This window comes from Amphibalanus amphitrite, unplaced genomic scaffold (assembly GCF_019059575.1).
Source record: "Amphibalanus amphitrite isolate SeventyFive unplaced genomic scaffold, NRLGWU_Aamphi_draft 000761F_arrow, whole genome shotgun sequence".
NCBI lineage: Eukaryota > Metazoa > Arthropoda > Thecostraca > Balanomorpha > Balanidae > Amphibalanus > Amphibalanus amphitrite.
Window position 1 is genome coordinate 263,968 of NW_024882255.1, and position 15,260 is coordinate 279,227.

Consider the following 15,260-nt stretch of genomic DNA (forward strand, 5'->3'; position numbering starts at 1 on the left):
TGAGTCGGTGCTGTCAGGAATCAGCTGGTCTAATGGAGTGAGACGACTAGCCATCGTATCAGAGCTGCCTGGTCCTCGAAGCATTTGCACCGATTCTTCTCGATCGGACTCTGAATTCTGTCCCTCCTGCGTATTACTTGAGGCATTGCTATGTAGCTAAGTCTTTGGCAGTTTCATTATCCATGCTTTGCAAACAGTGCCATAACAACGCAGTTAATTAATCACCAAGCTTCTATGCAAGTTCCAATACAGTTGAATCGCACGCGATTTGAGTGCAAAAATCAAGAGAAGTGCCAACTTGTTCCCGTAAAATATTTTGAATATTGACCTAGAAAATGAGTAATTTCCAGATAAAATAACAGCGAAATCAGTTTTCGCTTGCCAATAAAACTCACAGATATTGAAGCTCCACTATTAAAGGAACATTTTAGTATATGCTATTCTTGATAAAATTTCTTAGCCACGCAATACCAGCGCAAAATAAGGAGACACTGAAAACACGACCAATCACTCCGATTTACCATAGGAAAATACATAGAAAATATATGTCTCAACTGCGCCAAATATACAGACAGTTATATACCTACATGTGACGTCATGATTAGCCCGACCAATCAGAAGCAAGTTGTTTTCAGTCACAAATAATTAATTTCTGAGCTAACTAGGTATTCTTTTAACAAAATGATTTTGAATTAAATCATGAAAAATTCTCAGCTTTCTTATTTTACCAAAACATACAGAGTGTGGAGATAGGTCCCAACCCTATTCAAGATATAGCTTATTTTCCTTCTTGTCATAAGCTCTTGACATTTTCCTTCTTGAAGATAAACTACTAAAATTCGAAGACTACGTACATGAACTGAATTAGGTCAAGTTACAGCTTATTTTCCTTCTTATTCAAGCATAGGTAGGGTAAGGTGCCTAATTAGCGACCCCCTTAATTTGAACCGTCATTGCTCGCGCTCTGTGGGTGCCACTGTATTACTGGCTTGATTTTCGGAAAGATCGTTCATTTTTCTATTAAGATATAGTCATTTTGTGCCCCAATATTCACTAACTTATTTGTAGTGAGCATTTTGGCAAACCATTGCAAAAAAACGCTAATAGGGAACTCTTCCCGATTAGCGACCGGGGAGGGTCGCTAATAAGTCTATGCCTATGGGTTTCCCCATATGAAAAATGGCAAAAAATGCGACGCCTGAAAAGATGAAATATGATCTACAAGAGGTAACCTATACGCAAAGCACTCAATCACTCGAACAGGAACGTTTATCCAACACATTTACGTAAGTAAAAAACTGATCACGTGATGCACCGAAGGCGAAAAGAAGGCGGAAACCCAAATTTTGCGGGCTATCTCGTATAATATTCGAGGTCCACGCTGAATTCGGCACCCCTGCAGTCGGTGACGACATTTGGCATTCCCTGCCACACATTGCAAGCTTCAGCAACACCTCATTTTCATTTCTTTCTTTTCCCCTTTCTTTCCCTTCTTGAGCTATTTGCGACCATGTCAGGCGCAAATAGGAAATATGAGTTGCGACACATTTTTAACCGCCGTGCTGTGCACAGTTGAGCGATTCACTATGGGAAAACGGCAATCAATTGAAAAAGGAATGTCGATTCAGAATAAAAAAGGTGCATCATCCTAATGTGCATCACTTTTCATCAGAGAGGGCTCAAACACATACATTTTGGATAAGAAACTCGTCATTTTTATTTAAACTCACCTGAAACGTCCCACCAGAAACATCGACGACCGGAAAATAATTTAATTTGATAACCAAAGTATGGCTGACCTTTTGACGATGTTTTTACCCCGTTTTCTCCTGCCAGTTTTTCTGTAGGGAGGTAGGTCGCAAATCGGAAAGGGTCGCTAATTAGGCACCTTACCCTACCTGTTACCTAACCTAAAGCTAAAAAGCAATTCCTCAAAAGATTGAAGAACCCAGTCTACATACATATCAAAGCATATAAAAAAAAAAAAATACTCGGCTCAGAAGTCAGATCGAGATGCAGGAAGAGAAGAAACAACACATTGATCCGTAACTGTGCCAGACAGAAAGTGAGGAGATACGAATAGTGAGTAGGAATTAACAATTTTTTGACAAACTAAGGTATATCATCATTAATTTAAATATATAATCAGAAGCCATGAAGTGCCCGTTATTTGTGTCATACGTGAGACGTGAGAATAGGCTAAAGACCCATACCGATTCTATAATGCAGTGGCTGCCGAAAATCTATGATGGTTACTGGTGCTAAAATCCTCTTAAAAATCCCCTTTTGATTTGAAAAATAAATCCATATAACGATGAACACTCATTTTTATGTGTTTTAGTGTGCATTTAGTTCCTGAAAATACGTATTTTGAAATTGATCGTTGTCTGTATAATAAGCATCATTATAATGAACCTGAGTTAATATGTTGAGGATGTTTTAATCTTTATCCCGGCACCGCCTGGGCTATTTCCGTACCCACATCAGCCTGGGGGGGGGGGTCGGATCCGACCCCCCCCCCCCTGTTATCTCGAGAACCAATGGTCGTATCGAGCCCCGCGAGGCGGCGTTCGAAAGGTCTCTACGAGACCTTCCCAAAGCACTCTTAAGATTTTAAGATTGAGGTCAACTTTCGGGTCAAGGTCAGGTCAAAGGTCAAATTCAGGGGTTTTGCATGATTAGGCTTACGGACAGCGGAATCGATAGCTGCTGCTCGAAACTCACCACAAATGACCTCAAAGACCTAGTGAAGGTACCATGTGCGTATAGGGGTCATACTAAGTACGGGTCAAGGTCAGGTCAGGTCACGAAAGGTCACGGTTTTCACTTTTTGATACATGGGCGTGCGACACATGTTTTATGGCTTATTTTTCACGCCAAATCCGAATCTAGTGGTGCCATTTGTTTTCACATGCGATGTTCAGAAGTGCCTCTAATTCGCGAAAATGCTTATGACGTCACCATGCCCTATGCATGTTGGAGCTATTTTTTACAATTTGGGGGTCAAAAATCAAGATAGAAAGTTGAAATTTGGGACATTTAATGTTCTAATAGAGCTCTATAACATATACTCCGGTTTTTTGGAAATTCTCAAAATTTTGGATTTTATTAGCTGTTTTCCAAAAAATACAGTTTTTTGAATTTTTAGGGGTGAAAAACGCATTTTATGGAAAATCCGAGATAGCCATTTTAAAGAACTCGTTGAGCTGCGTCTTTTCATGTCCTTAATTTGCAATTTGCTTAAAACCTCGATTTTTGGCGATTTTTTAAACATTTACCATTTTTTGACTGAAAACGCCATGTAGTTACATCACTAAAATCGATATATCTCAAAAAAATTTGAAAATTTTTTCTTAAAAATTGCACAGGAGACGTCAAATTGATGGGGGAGAAGGTATGCGAAGTTTCAAGTTGATAGCGCAAGCGGTTCATGAGTTATTCAAGAAAAACGGAGGGGGGTCGGATCCGACCCCCCCCAGGCGGTCGCGGGTTATTATAACGTAAAATATTGCATACTTATATCATAAAAACATTGAATTTATCTTAAATGAATTAAACTGTCTGAGAAGCTCGTCAAAGTACGCCACAAATTCTGGCGTGAAATAGGTGCCGACGATGCCGCAATCAGCTGATTATTGTTTGTGTTTTGAGATGTGCACAGCTGCTCACGGCTGAAATCATTCTACGGCACATCCAAAACTGGCGGTTACCAAAACCGTAAAGAGCGTGCCGTGTTTTCGATTTCACAGAGCTTTATAAGATTGCGTACTATATATCCAGCCTTAGAGTGCTGCCATATCCATTTCACGGCGTTTATAAGATTGGGCCCAGGTCCAAAAAAGCTTGGACAAACTCACTCACATACCTACTGACAAACAGGCTAGGCCGAACTTTTTTTCAGCGACCCACCAATGGGAATTTCCGGATGCAAAAGCATGCTATCGCATGCTTTTGATCCTCCAATTCTGGATAAGCTATTTTCTCCTTATGTAAGTGAACGTACCTAGGTATTTATCTCTTTATGAGTCTATTATTTTTGTTATCCAACTTTCTCTCTGACGACTTATCGGTTAATCGGCTACATGGTCGTTTTCTATCGATGAAAGGTGAATTGAATTACCCACCAAGTTGGTACCCAGCCTTTAAGCTTGGTTAACCTATAGCCTAATACTTATGCAGTAAAACAAGCTTTATATATGCATTGCTGTCCTTAGGTTCAAACATGAAATAGCAAAGGAGACATTTTGATTCTTCCCTCATGGAATATCCGTAAAACTGTGCGAAGACTGTCCACGGTAAAATTGTTGATGGCCTGTGGATTACCTCGAGAGGCATCCCGATGTGTATCGCCGCAGGCTTACGACCGCTCGCTGCCGCTTCGGCCTCTCGACTGCGACGACCACTTGATCCTGGCGGCTCAGGCTCTGAACGTCCTGAACACGTACGACAAGGGCTTCACGCACACGCAGGCCTACTGGCTGTGCCCGCTCCAGCTGGCCATCGAGACAGAGGAAACCGACACCGGTGAGGGTGCGCCGGGATCCGAGATGGGGATTTGGTGCCTCTCAGAACCAGCCCATAGACAGCGCAGTGTGGGTGCTTTTCGGGAACTCATCGATTTGGCATGCTTGGACGCACACTCAGCATGAACTCAATTCGTGCTTGGCGACGAGGGCATGGAGCTTTATAACATCTAATTTTATTATTGACTTGTAGCGCAAATGTTTAGTTACTTCATATTCATAACATATCATAAGTTACTTCACTGTTCTTTATTTCATGCATAATTTACTTTATTTCAAACATAATTTACTTCATTTCAAGCATTATAAGTTACTTACCTTCATAGCAAAGATCATGACTCATATCATGGTTCATGAGGGACGGTACGGTCATGGATGATATAACACTGGATTGGTGTCTCGTGGAAATTAACATTGGGATCCGCGACATTGGGATCAGGCCCGCCATCTAGCGAGAGAATTATCGTAAGTTAGGAGCAAGCCGAGTGAACGCCATCTCTCAGCATTATGACACACGTGGGTGTGGTGTGTTAGTTGGCTTGAAGTGCATATTCCCACGAGTTGGAGGTAATCTTACTTGACCTGAGACGACAAAAAAAAAAAATGTCTTAACCCTCGCCGGCACAGGGGGGGTTGATGCAACCCCCCTAAGGTTTTTCGCGAATAACTCGCGTAAAAAGCGGCCGATCGCGACGAAACTTTCAGCACCCTCGCATTGATCAGTTTTACACTTACCCTGAAAATTTCATGACCCTGACCCAAATGACCTTTGACCTGTGACATCTTTTCCGAGACCATGTTTGGCCGGAATCGCGATTCAGCGTATGCCGGCTCGCATTAGCCGCGCGTTTGCAAGCTTTTCGTGGTTTCAAACGTTCAAACATGTGATTTGATGTTGCTCCCAAACATTAGGGTGGGTGTCAAGGTCACCTGAAGGTCAGGTCAGGTCATTGGCCTTTGGTGACCTCGGGTGACCTCGGTTCACTTTTTCGAGTTTTACATGTTTCTAGGCTAGTTTTTTTTAGCTGAATTCGAATTTAGCAACCATTTGAACATTTACGAAGTAGTTTTGGTGCCTTCGTAACATGTTACGAAGCTGTCAGAGGCGGTTGACACGTATTACGAATACCCGTCACAACCCCTACCGGTTGACCTGACCTGACCTGACCTGTTCTAAATGCTTGAAGCCATCATCTATGATCAAAACTAACACGATATTCGTGATCAGCACCCCGGAAAACCACATAGCAGCCACACTTTACGACTTTCTAACAGGTCCCGATTTTCCCGGTTTTCGGGTCATTGACCCGACCTGGAAGGTCACCCGATGACCTAGGACCTTAAAATTGGGTATCATCGGCTTCCTCTCGTGACGGGCAACACGCTCGTTTTTTCCGCGAAGCTCTAGCTCGATCAGGGGCCAAACGCGAGGGGGGGGGGTCGTACCAACCACCCCCCCCCCCCGTTGTGCCGTCGAAGGACGCAAAATGGCCTGTGCCGGCGAGGGTTAAATGCTTGAAAGCCAAAAACGTCAAGCAGCCTTTAGGTAATAACGAAAATAAAATGCGTAAGACGGTGTGTATTGAAACGCCCAGTCCGATCGGCTTGTACGACCTTTTATGTGGTCATTTACTCACAAGGGTACAGCAGTTTGACAATATGTCATACATATTTGTTAGGCTTATTCATTCTTCTCCGAATTTCGCCCGATTTTCTTCATCTTAGTTAATGTTACGGCACGTGCCACGTGCCAACTTAGGGGTGAAATTGTAATTACATAAAGTAACTCCGCAATGGCTGGGTTCATTACAGTAAAACTTCGTCAATAGTTAGGCACCCAGTGGCCAATGCATTTTCATGTGTCACTATGGGGGTGCTACTGCACGTGCGCACGTGCGGGGTGCCGCAGCGCCGCTTCCATATCTCAAGAACGGCTGGGCGGATAACACTCAAACTTGGTACACAAATGTCACATCGATGCTCGCACTGCATTTTGATCAGTGCTTACGTTGGTGCAGAGTCATTAGGAAAACGATGAAATGAGATAAGTGGCGTTTATGCCTTTCTGTTCCAGCAGTTGATTGATCCGCAACAGGAGATCCCTGTTTGTGAAGGCTTCGTCTCCCTTTTCCATTCCTTGTTTAAAATAACATAACAATGTACGAAGAAGATCACACATCAAAGTTGTTTTAGGCGGCTATCTTGGGCCAAGGCTGCGGAGTTGAAGTCAGAGCCAGCGGTTCTGTTCCGACTCGGAGTCGGTTGATTTTTAAAAGCTGTAGTCTGAGTATGAGTCGAACGTCACCGAAAAGTCATCGACTCCACAGACTTACCAGGGCTGCAGAGTCGGAGTCAGAGTCGGAGTCTGTGTGAATCGATAGTTCTGCCCGGAGGAGTCGGAGTCGATATTTGAATACCGGAATCGGAGTTGGAGCCAAAGTCACTGAAATTTCATCGACTATGCAGCACTGGTTGGGTCCTTTTCATAGAGCGTCTTGAATTACATATTGAGCGGCAATGACGTTAGCAATTCCGTTTAACTTTTTCATTATACTTATAGGTAGTATTTACGTTCGTTTTGTTCTTTGATCCGGACAGTTTGTTTGATTTAGGCCAAGTAAAGCAAAAGTAAAGACTCATGTGAAAAATAGCGAAAACGACAAGTGCTGGCGAAGTCTCCAATAACTCCCTGTTTCACGAGTTAATGAGGAAATAACATGGAACTGCTTATCTTATTACTGACCCTGCACATAAATCTATTAATTTCTTCGCCTTTACTGACATATAAAGACATAACATGTTGAAAAATTGCACAACAAGCCTGCTCATAGGCGGCGGAACGGGGGGGGGGCACCGGGGCACCGTGCCCCCTTGAATTCTGCAAGGGGGGCACCAATAGCAGGGTGCCCCCCTTAAATTTGATGTATTAGTACCAGGGGCGGATTCGGGAAAACTCCAAGGGGAGGGTCATGAATCGAAGTGGTGCTGCTACCTATACCCAAAATTAAAACCTCAACGGATTTCGGCCACTTAATTTTGGTGGTGCCCTATTTTCAGTTTTTTTCTTTATGTTTGGTTAGTCATGTGATGACTGGTGCCCCTGCTAGGCCGCTGGTGCCCCTAAGACTGTGGTACCTACCTACCCTGCCCCTGACAAGCCTACGGTGGGCCCTGACATGATTTAGGTGCCCATGGGCCCTAACAGGCCCGTGGTGCCCCTGACAGGCCTGTGGTGTCCCTGGGCCTTGGTAGGTCTGTGGTGCCCCTGGCGAGTCTGTGGTGCCCCTGTTAGAAGGCAGGTGCCCTTGACAGGTTTGTGGTGCCCCTGACAATCCTATTTTTTTTTTTATAAATTTAGTCCGAATGGGTGGATTTGAGGAATCAGAGCCCACACTAAGCATAGCTTGTTGTGCTGACCCTGACCCCACCACCCGATCGCGCAATTCCAGTTGTATGGCAGAATTTTGTCCGAACGTTTAACGTGCCCTAACGACTGGACACGGTCCCCTCCGCTCACTCACGTTACCTGGCTTCTGTGCGGCCCCCATGCCACAGACACGCACGCCATTACACGTAGGAGCTAAATGTGGCCGCCCGAATCGGGGCTTGAACCGGGCTCTCATTTCCGGCTAAGCGTCGAACTCCGGCGCTTTTATCCACTCGGCCACGGAGAGGACTTCCTATAGTGCCAACGACAGGCTAGTGGTGCCCTGGCGAGGCCGGTGATTCCCCTGCGAAGCCGATAGTGCCTCTGGCAGGCCTCTGGTGCCCCTGGCAGGTCTGTGGTGCCCCTGGAAGACCTGTAGTGCTTTTGCTAGGCCGCTGGTGCTCCTGAGTCCTGACAGGCCTGTGGTGCCACTGACAGGCCCGTGGTGCCCCTGCTAGGGCTGTGGTACCCCTGGCGGGCCTGTGGTGCCCCGGTCGGCTGTCAGGCCTGTGGTGCTCCTGGCAGGCATGTGGTGACCCCAGGCCCTAAGTCATGACCTATGTGACCTCCCCCTGGGATTCGCCACTGATTAGTACTGGCTTCTTGGGAATGGCTTCTTGGGAATTTGATACATGTAGGATTAAAGGAATTTATCAAACGACAATAAGGAAGAGACAAACACATAGGTACTTGAGGATCAGCTTAAAGTTAACCATACATACGGGAGTGAACTGCCATTTTCGTTTAGTAAAAAAAAAAAAAATCATCGTGTCAGGGCTGTGACGAAAAATAGGGGAAGCGGGGGGAGCACCGCCACCTTAAGCATTTCTGCTCACCGAGCTGATATGCGTAGTAAAAACGAAGCTCTTTTGCATTCAGTTGAAAGTAGGGATGTTTTCCTACATGTTGGCAAAGTTTCCAGCGCTCCATTATAAAATTTCACTACTTTACAGACGTTGAAAACAAGTCCTGCATTTTTCGTCCTCCAAAAATGTGCGGATAGCACCGCCACCGATGGTGGTGTTATCCACGGATCGGCCTCACGGTGACAGCCGCCCTTGGTAGCGTTACTGTTGTCTGAAATTGTAACTCATACTCATATAAGACACACAAGAGTTGTTTGTTAGTTTGTCACAGATCAGACTGTTTGGTGCGGACAATATGTATTACTTAACGACTTCAGTCTGGTTCAAACTTTCACACCCTCAAGTCTCACTTGACTTGTATTGCCACACATTTGCATTGCAAGGCAATCACGATCCCAGAATCAAGCGGTGTAGTAAAAGGCACAAAGGCCAGCCGCATAAAGAGCTCAAAGGTTACTAATGTTCCGCATCCCAAGTACGTTAAATTTGGCTGACACTGACAGCGACCCGCACATGGGTCCGGCAGTCAGAGAAGTGGCGTGCCCAAAACACAACAAAACGGCGTCACTTCCGCCTCGGCACGTGACACACACGACATCAACGTCAAGGTTTACGAAAAGTGTTACAAACACCAGCGCCATCTACTCTACAGAGGCAGAGAGTACCTGTTGCGAATCACGCAGCAGATGTGCTATTTGGGTGTCTGTCACGTGAGACAGCTCGCCCTGTTTAAAATGGTCTTGCAGAGCATGTCGGGCTAAAAAAGAGAGAATACAGATGGACTTGAATCACAGAAACGTTCTTTCGTTAATTTATGATTAATCGATTTTTACTTTAATTCTGAATAAAGTAAACAGACAGAATCAGAATATTGAAGAATGACAACATAATTGGCGACCGTGACAGGACAATCGACATGGAAAAGTACTTAGAATTAGCAACACGATACGGATTGCAAGGTGAAGACGCACTGAAGTTTGCAGCTGAGCGTATGGACAAGGATGTGGAGCGAGAGGAGAGAAGATTGGAGCGCGATAAAGAGCGAGAAAAGGAAAGAGAAAAACGCGAAGAGGAAAGAGAAGAACGCGAAAAAGAAAGAGAGGAGCGAGAAAAGCAAAGAGAAGAACGAGAAAAGGAACGGAAACACGAGTTAGAAAAGTTGCAATATCAAAATGAGACACAGAGCACATCAAGACAAGCCGCAAACCCTGTGCTGACTCCAAAACTGTCTCCATTTGTAGAAGGCCGTGATGAAATGGACAGTTATCTCCTGAGATTTGAGAGGTTTGCTCGGGCCGCTGGATGGGAAGAGGAGCAGTGGGCGGTCTCACTGAGCGCCTTGTTAACCGGCAAGGCGCTAGATGTTTATTATCGACTGGACGCTGAAGAGTCTTCCGACTATGAACATCTGAAACACGTGCTGCTAAGGCGTTACGGACTGACAGCAGAGGGCTATCGAAAGAAGCTGAGGGAGTCGAGGCCTGAACAAGATGAGACACCTGCGCAGTTCGTAGTCCGACTACAAGCATATCTTAAGCGATGGATCGAAATGACAGAGACTAACGACTCGAGAGACGGCTTGAAGGCGCTGATAATTCGAGAACAGTTCATGGACACCTGTACTCCCGAGCTCCGCCTGTTCTTGAAGGAAAGGGATCTGGCCTCTCTTGAAGATCTCACCGAAACTGCTCAACAATATTTGGAAGCAAGAGGCCAGACCTTATTTGATCTGAATAGGAAGCCTCAGTGGAGCAGGGACGCGAGACCACGGAGTTTCAGAGTGTCGGGACAGGCTGAAACAGTTCGATCCGCAGCTGCACTACAAGTAAGTGCAAAAACCCTGAAATGCGCTTTTTGTGAGCAGCAGCACGCCACAGAAGCATGCCAAGATGTTTTAAAATTCAGTGTCGAAGAGCGACGTAAGCGACTGCTAGCATCCGGCTGTTGTTTTCTGTGCCTGCGTCCAAAGCACATCGCTAGCACTTGCGAGAGTAAGAAAACGTGCACTGCATGCCAGCGGAAACATCATGACCTACTCTGCTTTGACAACGAATCGGAAGCGTCGAAGAGACCCGCACAAGTCCTCGCCGCTCGGTCGCAAGTGCAAAACAAAACTGGCGTCGCCCTGCAGACTGCTCGCGTTATGGCTGTCGGGGCAGCGGGCTTGAAGTGCGCTAGAATGCTTGTGGATTCCGGCTCTAACCAGTCATTTATTACAAAACGGCTGGCTACGAAACTGCAGTGCAAAAATGTCGGAGAGCAAGACACTCAGATAGTGACATTCGGAGGTACTGAGAAACGTCACAAGTCAATGAAGAAGGTGTCTGTCACGCTGAGGAAGATGGGTAGCATGTCCACCGGCCTTACACTGAGTTTGGTCCAGATTGACACCATCTGTGGCCCGGTGAACACAAGCCTCACAGTGAATCAAGAAGAGCTGGATCACTTGCAAGATCTTGATCTCGCTGATCCCCCAGAAGAGTGGGAAGACGGACAGGAAGTCGACATACTGCTCGGAATGGATTTTTACCAGGACGTCATGACCGGACGTGTACGACACAGCATGTCCGGTCCGATCGCGATGGAGTCCATTTTTGGGTGGATTCTGGGCGGCCGAGTCAATTCAACTGAAGAAGAAAGCAAACAGACTCTCTTCGTTCGAACGACGAATGCCAGTGAAGATCTTGAGCGGATCTGGGATCTGGATTCGATCGGGATCAAGAGCCCTCCATTCGCTAGTGCACGCGAGGAAAAACAGACTCTGGAAAATGCAGCGGTGTCACACTTCGAGAACACGTGCACAAGACTCGACGATGGACGATACGAAGTGCGAAGAAAGAAAACTTTGACAGTCTCCCTGAAGATGACAAACTAGCTCGAGTACGCCTCGACCGTTGCGAGAAGGCTTTAGAGTCTAGAGGACGAAGGCAGGAATATGAGCAAGCTCTGATGCAGTATATAGAGAACGACTACGCCGAGCGAGCCCCCAGCACCCCCGATGGGCCTCTACACGTCATGTCACACCACGCTGTGTACAAAAATGGGAAGATACGGATTGTGTTTGATGCATCCGCCGGGCATCCTATTTCCCTCAACGACTGCGTGCTGGCCGGGCCCAATCTGATCGCAGACCTCGCTGGAATCCTGCTGAGATTCCGGCTCCACCGAGTCGCTGTATCAGCCGATATAGAAAAGGCCTTCCTGCAGATCAGCCTCCATCCAGAGGATCGCGATGTGACCAGATTCCTCTGGAGAGAAACTCCTGGAGCAGAGCCGACCGTATTCCGGATGAAGCGAGTCGTCTTTGGGGTCAGCGCGTCACCCTATCTCCTACAGGCAACAATCAGGCGGCACCTGAGTCAATATATCGACTCATGCGCTGCATCAGCTCTGCGTCTGAGTACCGATTTGTACTGTGACGATCTGTTGACAAGTCTGAAGACAGAAGAGGAAGCAGAGAAATTCATCCAAGAGACAAGGCAGATCTTCAGCGAGGCGAAGATGAATATGAGAAAATGGGCCAGCAATCGAAAGCTGGCTGCGGTCGAAGACGACAGGTCCAACTCGATTCCGCTCCCTGATGGCGAGACAGAAGAGAAAAAGGTGCTGGGAGTGGTATGGGCCCCAACGGACGACAGCTTGAGGTTTGATCCCAGCTCCCTTGTGAGCTTGAGTGATAGCCTGCGTCCTACCAAGAGGAACGTTCTCAGAATATCCGCCAGGATTTTCGATCCTCTGGGCCTGCTGACACCGTTCACAGTGCGGACCAAAATGCTACTGAAGCAACTGTGGATTGGAGGGAACCGATGGGATGACCCAATGCAAGCAGATGCACGTCGGCTATGGGAAGCGTGGAAGGAGGATCTCAAAGAACTCGAGAAGATCCGCATCCCAAGAAGTTACGGTTCAGCCAACACTGAATCGTTTGAAATCCACACCTTCTGTGACGCCAGTCAAGACGCCTATGCCGCCGCCGTGTACCTGCGGTCAACTGATAAATATCCCCGCAAGAGTAGACTGCTGATTTCGAAGAGCAGGCTGGCGCCGACAAAGCCCATGTGTCTGGCGCGTCTTGAGCTAATGGCAGCGGTGATCGGCGCTCGACTCACCGAATATGTGCTCCAAGCTCTCAGCATTCAGCCGGACTCCGTACATTTGTGGACGGACTCAGCCGTGGCACTCGCCTGGATACGGAGCAACCCGCAGCGATGGGGTGCCTTCGTGTCGAACCGTGTGGTGGAACTGCAACAAAAGTTCGCTCCCGAGTGTTGGCGGCATTGCCCTGGCCAGAGCAACCCGGCAGACTTGCCGTCGCGAGGTGTGTCTGTCAAGAAGATGCAGGAAGACCTATGGCAGAGGTCCTGCTTGGCTGGAGCTGCCTGAAGAAGGATGGCCGCGGCAAGATCGGATCTGTGAACCTCCGGAGTGTCTGAAGGAGGAAAAGAAGAGCAAAACTGCACCGGTTCTGGTGACTCATCAAACTCATCCTGACGGAAGCTGCCGGCTGAAAAATGTCATTGATGTCAGCAGATTTAGCACACTCGACAAGCTGCACCGAGTCACTGCATGGGTGCTCAGATGGAAAGCCATCCGCCCCGGCCAGACCAGAGAGCACGGAGACCTGACTGTGGAAGAGCTCCGCAGGGCTGAAAACATCTGGCTGAAGGAACTGCAAATGGAGTCGTACGCTGCGGAGCTTGCCAGGCTTCAAAAGGGAGAGGAAATCAGCAAGCAGTCCAACGTTTACAATCTGAATCCGTTCATGGATCAAGATCTGATGAAGGTCAGAGGGAGGCTGCAGGAATCTGACCTGAGCCAGGCAGAGAAGCATCCCATCATCGTTCCTTCAGAGCACAGATACGTGCGGCTCCTTATCCTCGATCGACACCAACAAGCATGCCACGGTGGAGTGCAACAGACGCTCCATTCTCTCGGGAACGGTTTTGGATCCCTCGCGGCCGACAAGTCGTTCGGAAGATCATTCGTGATTGTTCAATGTGCAAGAAGTTCTGTACAGAACCTTTCGTTGAAGAAGCGGCTCCACTCCCAAAGGAGAGAGTGTGCCAAAGACCGCCATTTTCGGCAGTTGGAGTGGACTTGGCCGGTCCAATATACAGAAAGGACCCTCCTGGAAAAAACCCTCTGAAGGTGTGGCTAGTTTTGTTCACTTGCACCGTAGTACGAGCGGTGCACCTTGAACTAGTGGAGTCTCAATCTGCAGACGACTTCATGAAGGCATTTGAAAGATTCTCAGCAAGACGAGGGCAACCTGAGATCGTCTATAGCGATAACGGCCTCAACTTCAAGCGCGCGTCAAGGATTCTGGCTTCAAGAGGCGTCAGGTGGAAGTTCAATGTGCAGCGAGCGCCCTGGTGGGGCGGCTTCTGGGAGAGGCTGATACGTATGACCAAAGAAGCTCTGCGTAGAACCCTAAGAAGAAGTCTCCTCACGTGGGAGGAACTCAGCACAGTCCTGTGCCAAATCGAGGCGGCCATCAACGCCAGACCGCTGACGGCCCTCAACGACGACCCAGATGACATCCGCCCTCTCTCGCCACAGGACTTCTTACGAGACAATCCTTCTAAGCCTGGGACTGGCGACCATCAGTATACGGACGCATTTTCTGTCTCTGGTCGTGATCTCAAATCGATGAGAAAATATCGCCTCCAGGTCCTCCAGCATCTTTGGAAGCGGTGGAACACTGAGTACTTAAGAGCACTCCGCCTACCACTCCGGGCAGGACCCCAAAGACGAGGACCAAGAGAGCATGACTTGGTGCTCATAGAAGACAACCCGCGTTCCTCGCGTGCGTTGTGGAAAACAGGCATAATCGAAAAGCTGCTTCCTGGACGGGATGCTCGTGTGCGGTCGGCGACTGTGCGCACTACAGACGGGACGCTCGTGCGGCCGATTCAGCGGCTTCATCTTCTGGAGGGAGCTAACCTAACCCAACCTTAGGATATCTACGTCCCAGGGGTGACAGCGGTGTAGTGAGATGTTCGTTATTCATCTCACGGGGGGAGGATGTTGCGAATCACGCAGCAGATGTGCTATTTGGGTGTCTGTCACGTGAGACAGCTCGCCCTGTTTAAAATGGTCTTGCAGAGCATGTCGGGCTAAAAAAGAGAGAATACAGATGGACTTGAATCACAGAAACGTTCTTTCGTTAATTTATGATTAATCGATTTTTACTTTAATTCTGAATAAAGTAAACAGACAGAATCAGAATATTGAAGAATGACAACAAGTACCTACGGCATACGCTAAATATCCAACACTCCCCACCTTGAGAGCCTCTCAGCGACAGAGAGCACTCAACATCATGGTACGAACAAATATCAAACAATACACCGCATGGCGCAACAAACACAAGCCATTAACTTAACTAATATCTCCGCGGGCGCCGAGACACGCGACCCGATCGAGTACGAACCTCGGGCTCCC

The 15,260-nt window shown here is 47.5% G+C and overlaps 1 protein-coding gene across 1 annotated transcript in view; it reads left to right on the forward strand.

The window, feature by feature from the left end:
* LOC122365761 overlaps window positions 1–15,260 on the forward strand; it is a 120,088-nt gene that overhangs the window by 53,810 nt on the left and 51,018 nt on the right. The window contains exon 6 of the mRNA XM_043337250.1: window positions 4,356–4,524. Coding sequence (XP_043193185.1) covers window positions 4,356–4,524 — 169 coding nt within the window. The remainder of the gene's footprint in view (window positions 1–4,355; window positions 4,525–15,260) is intronic.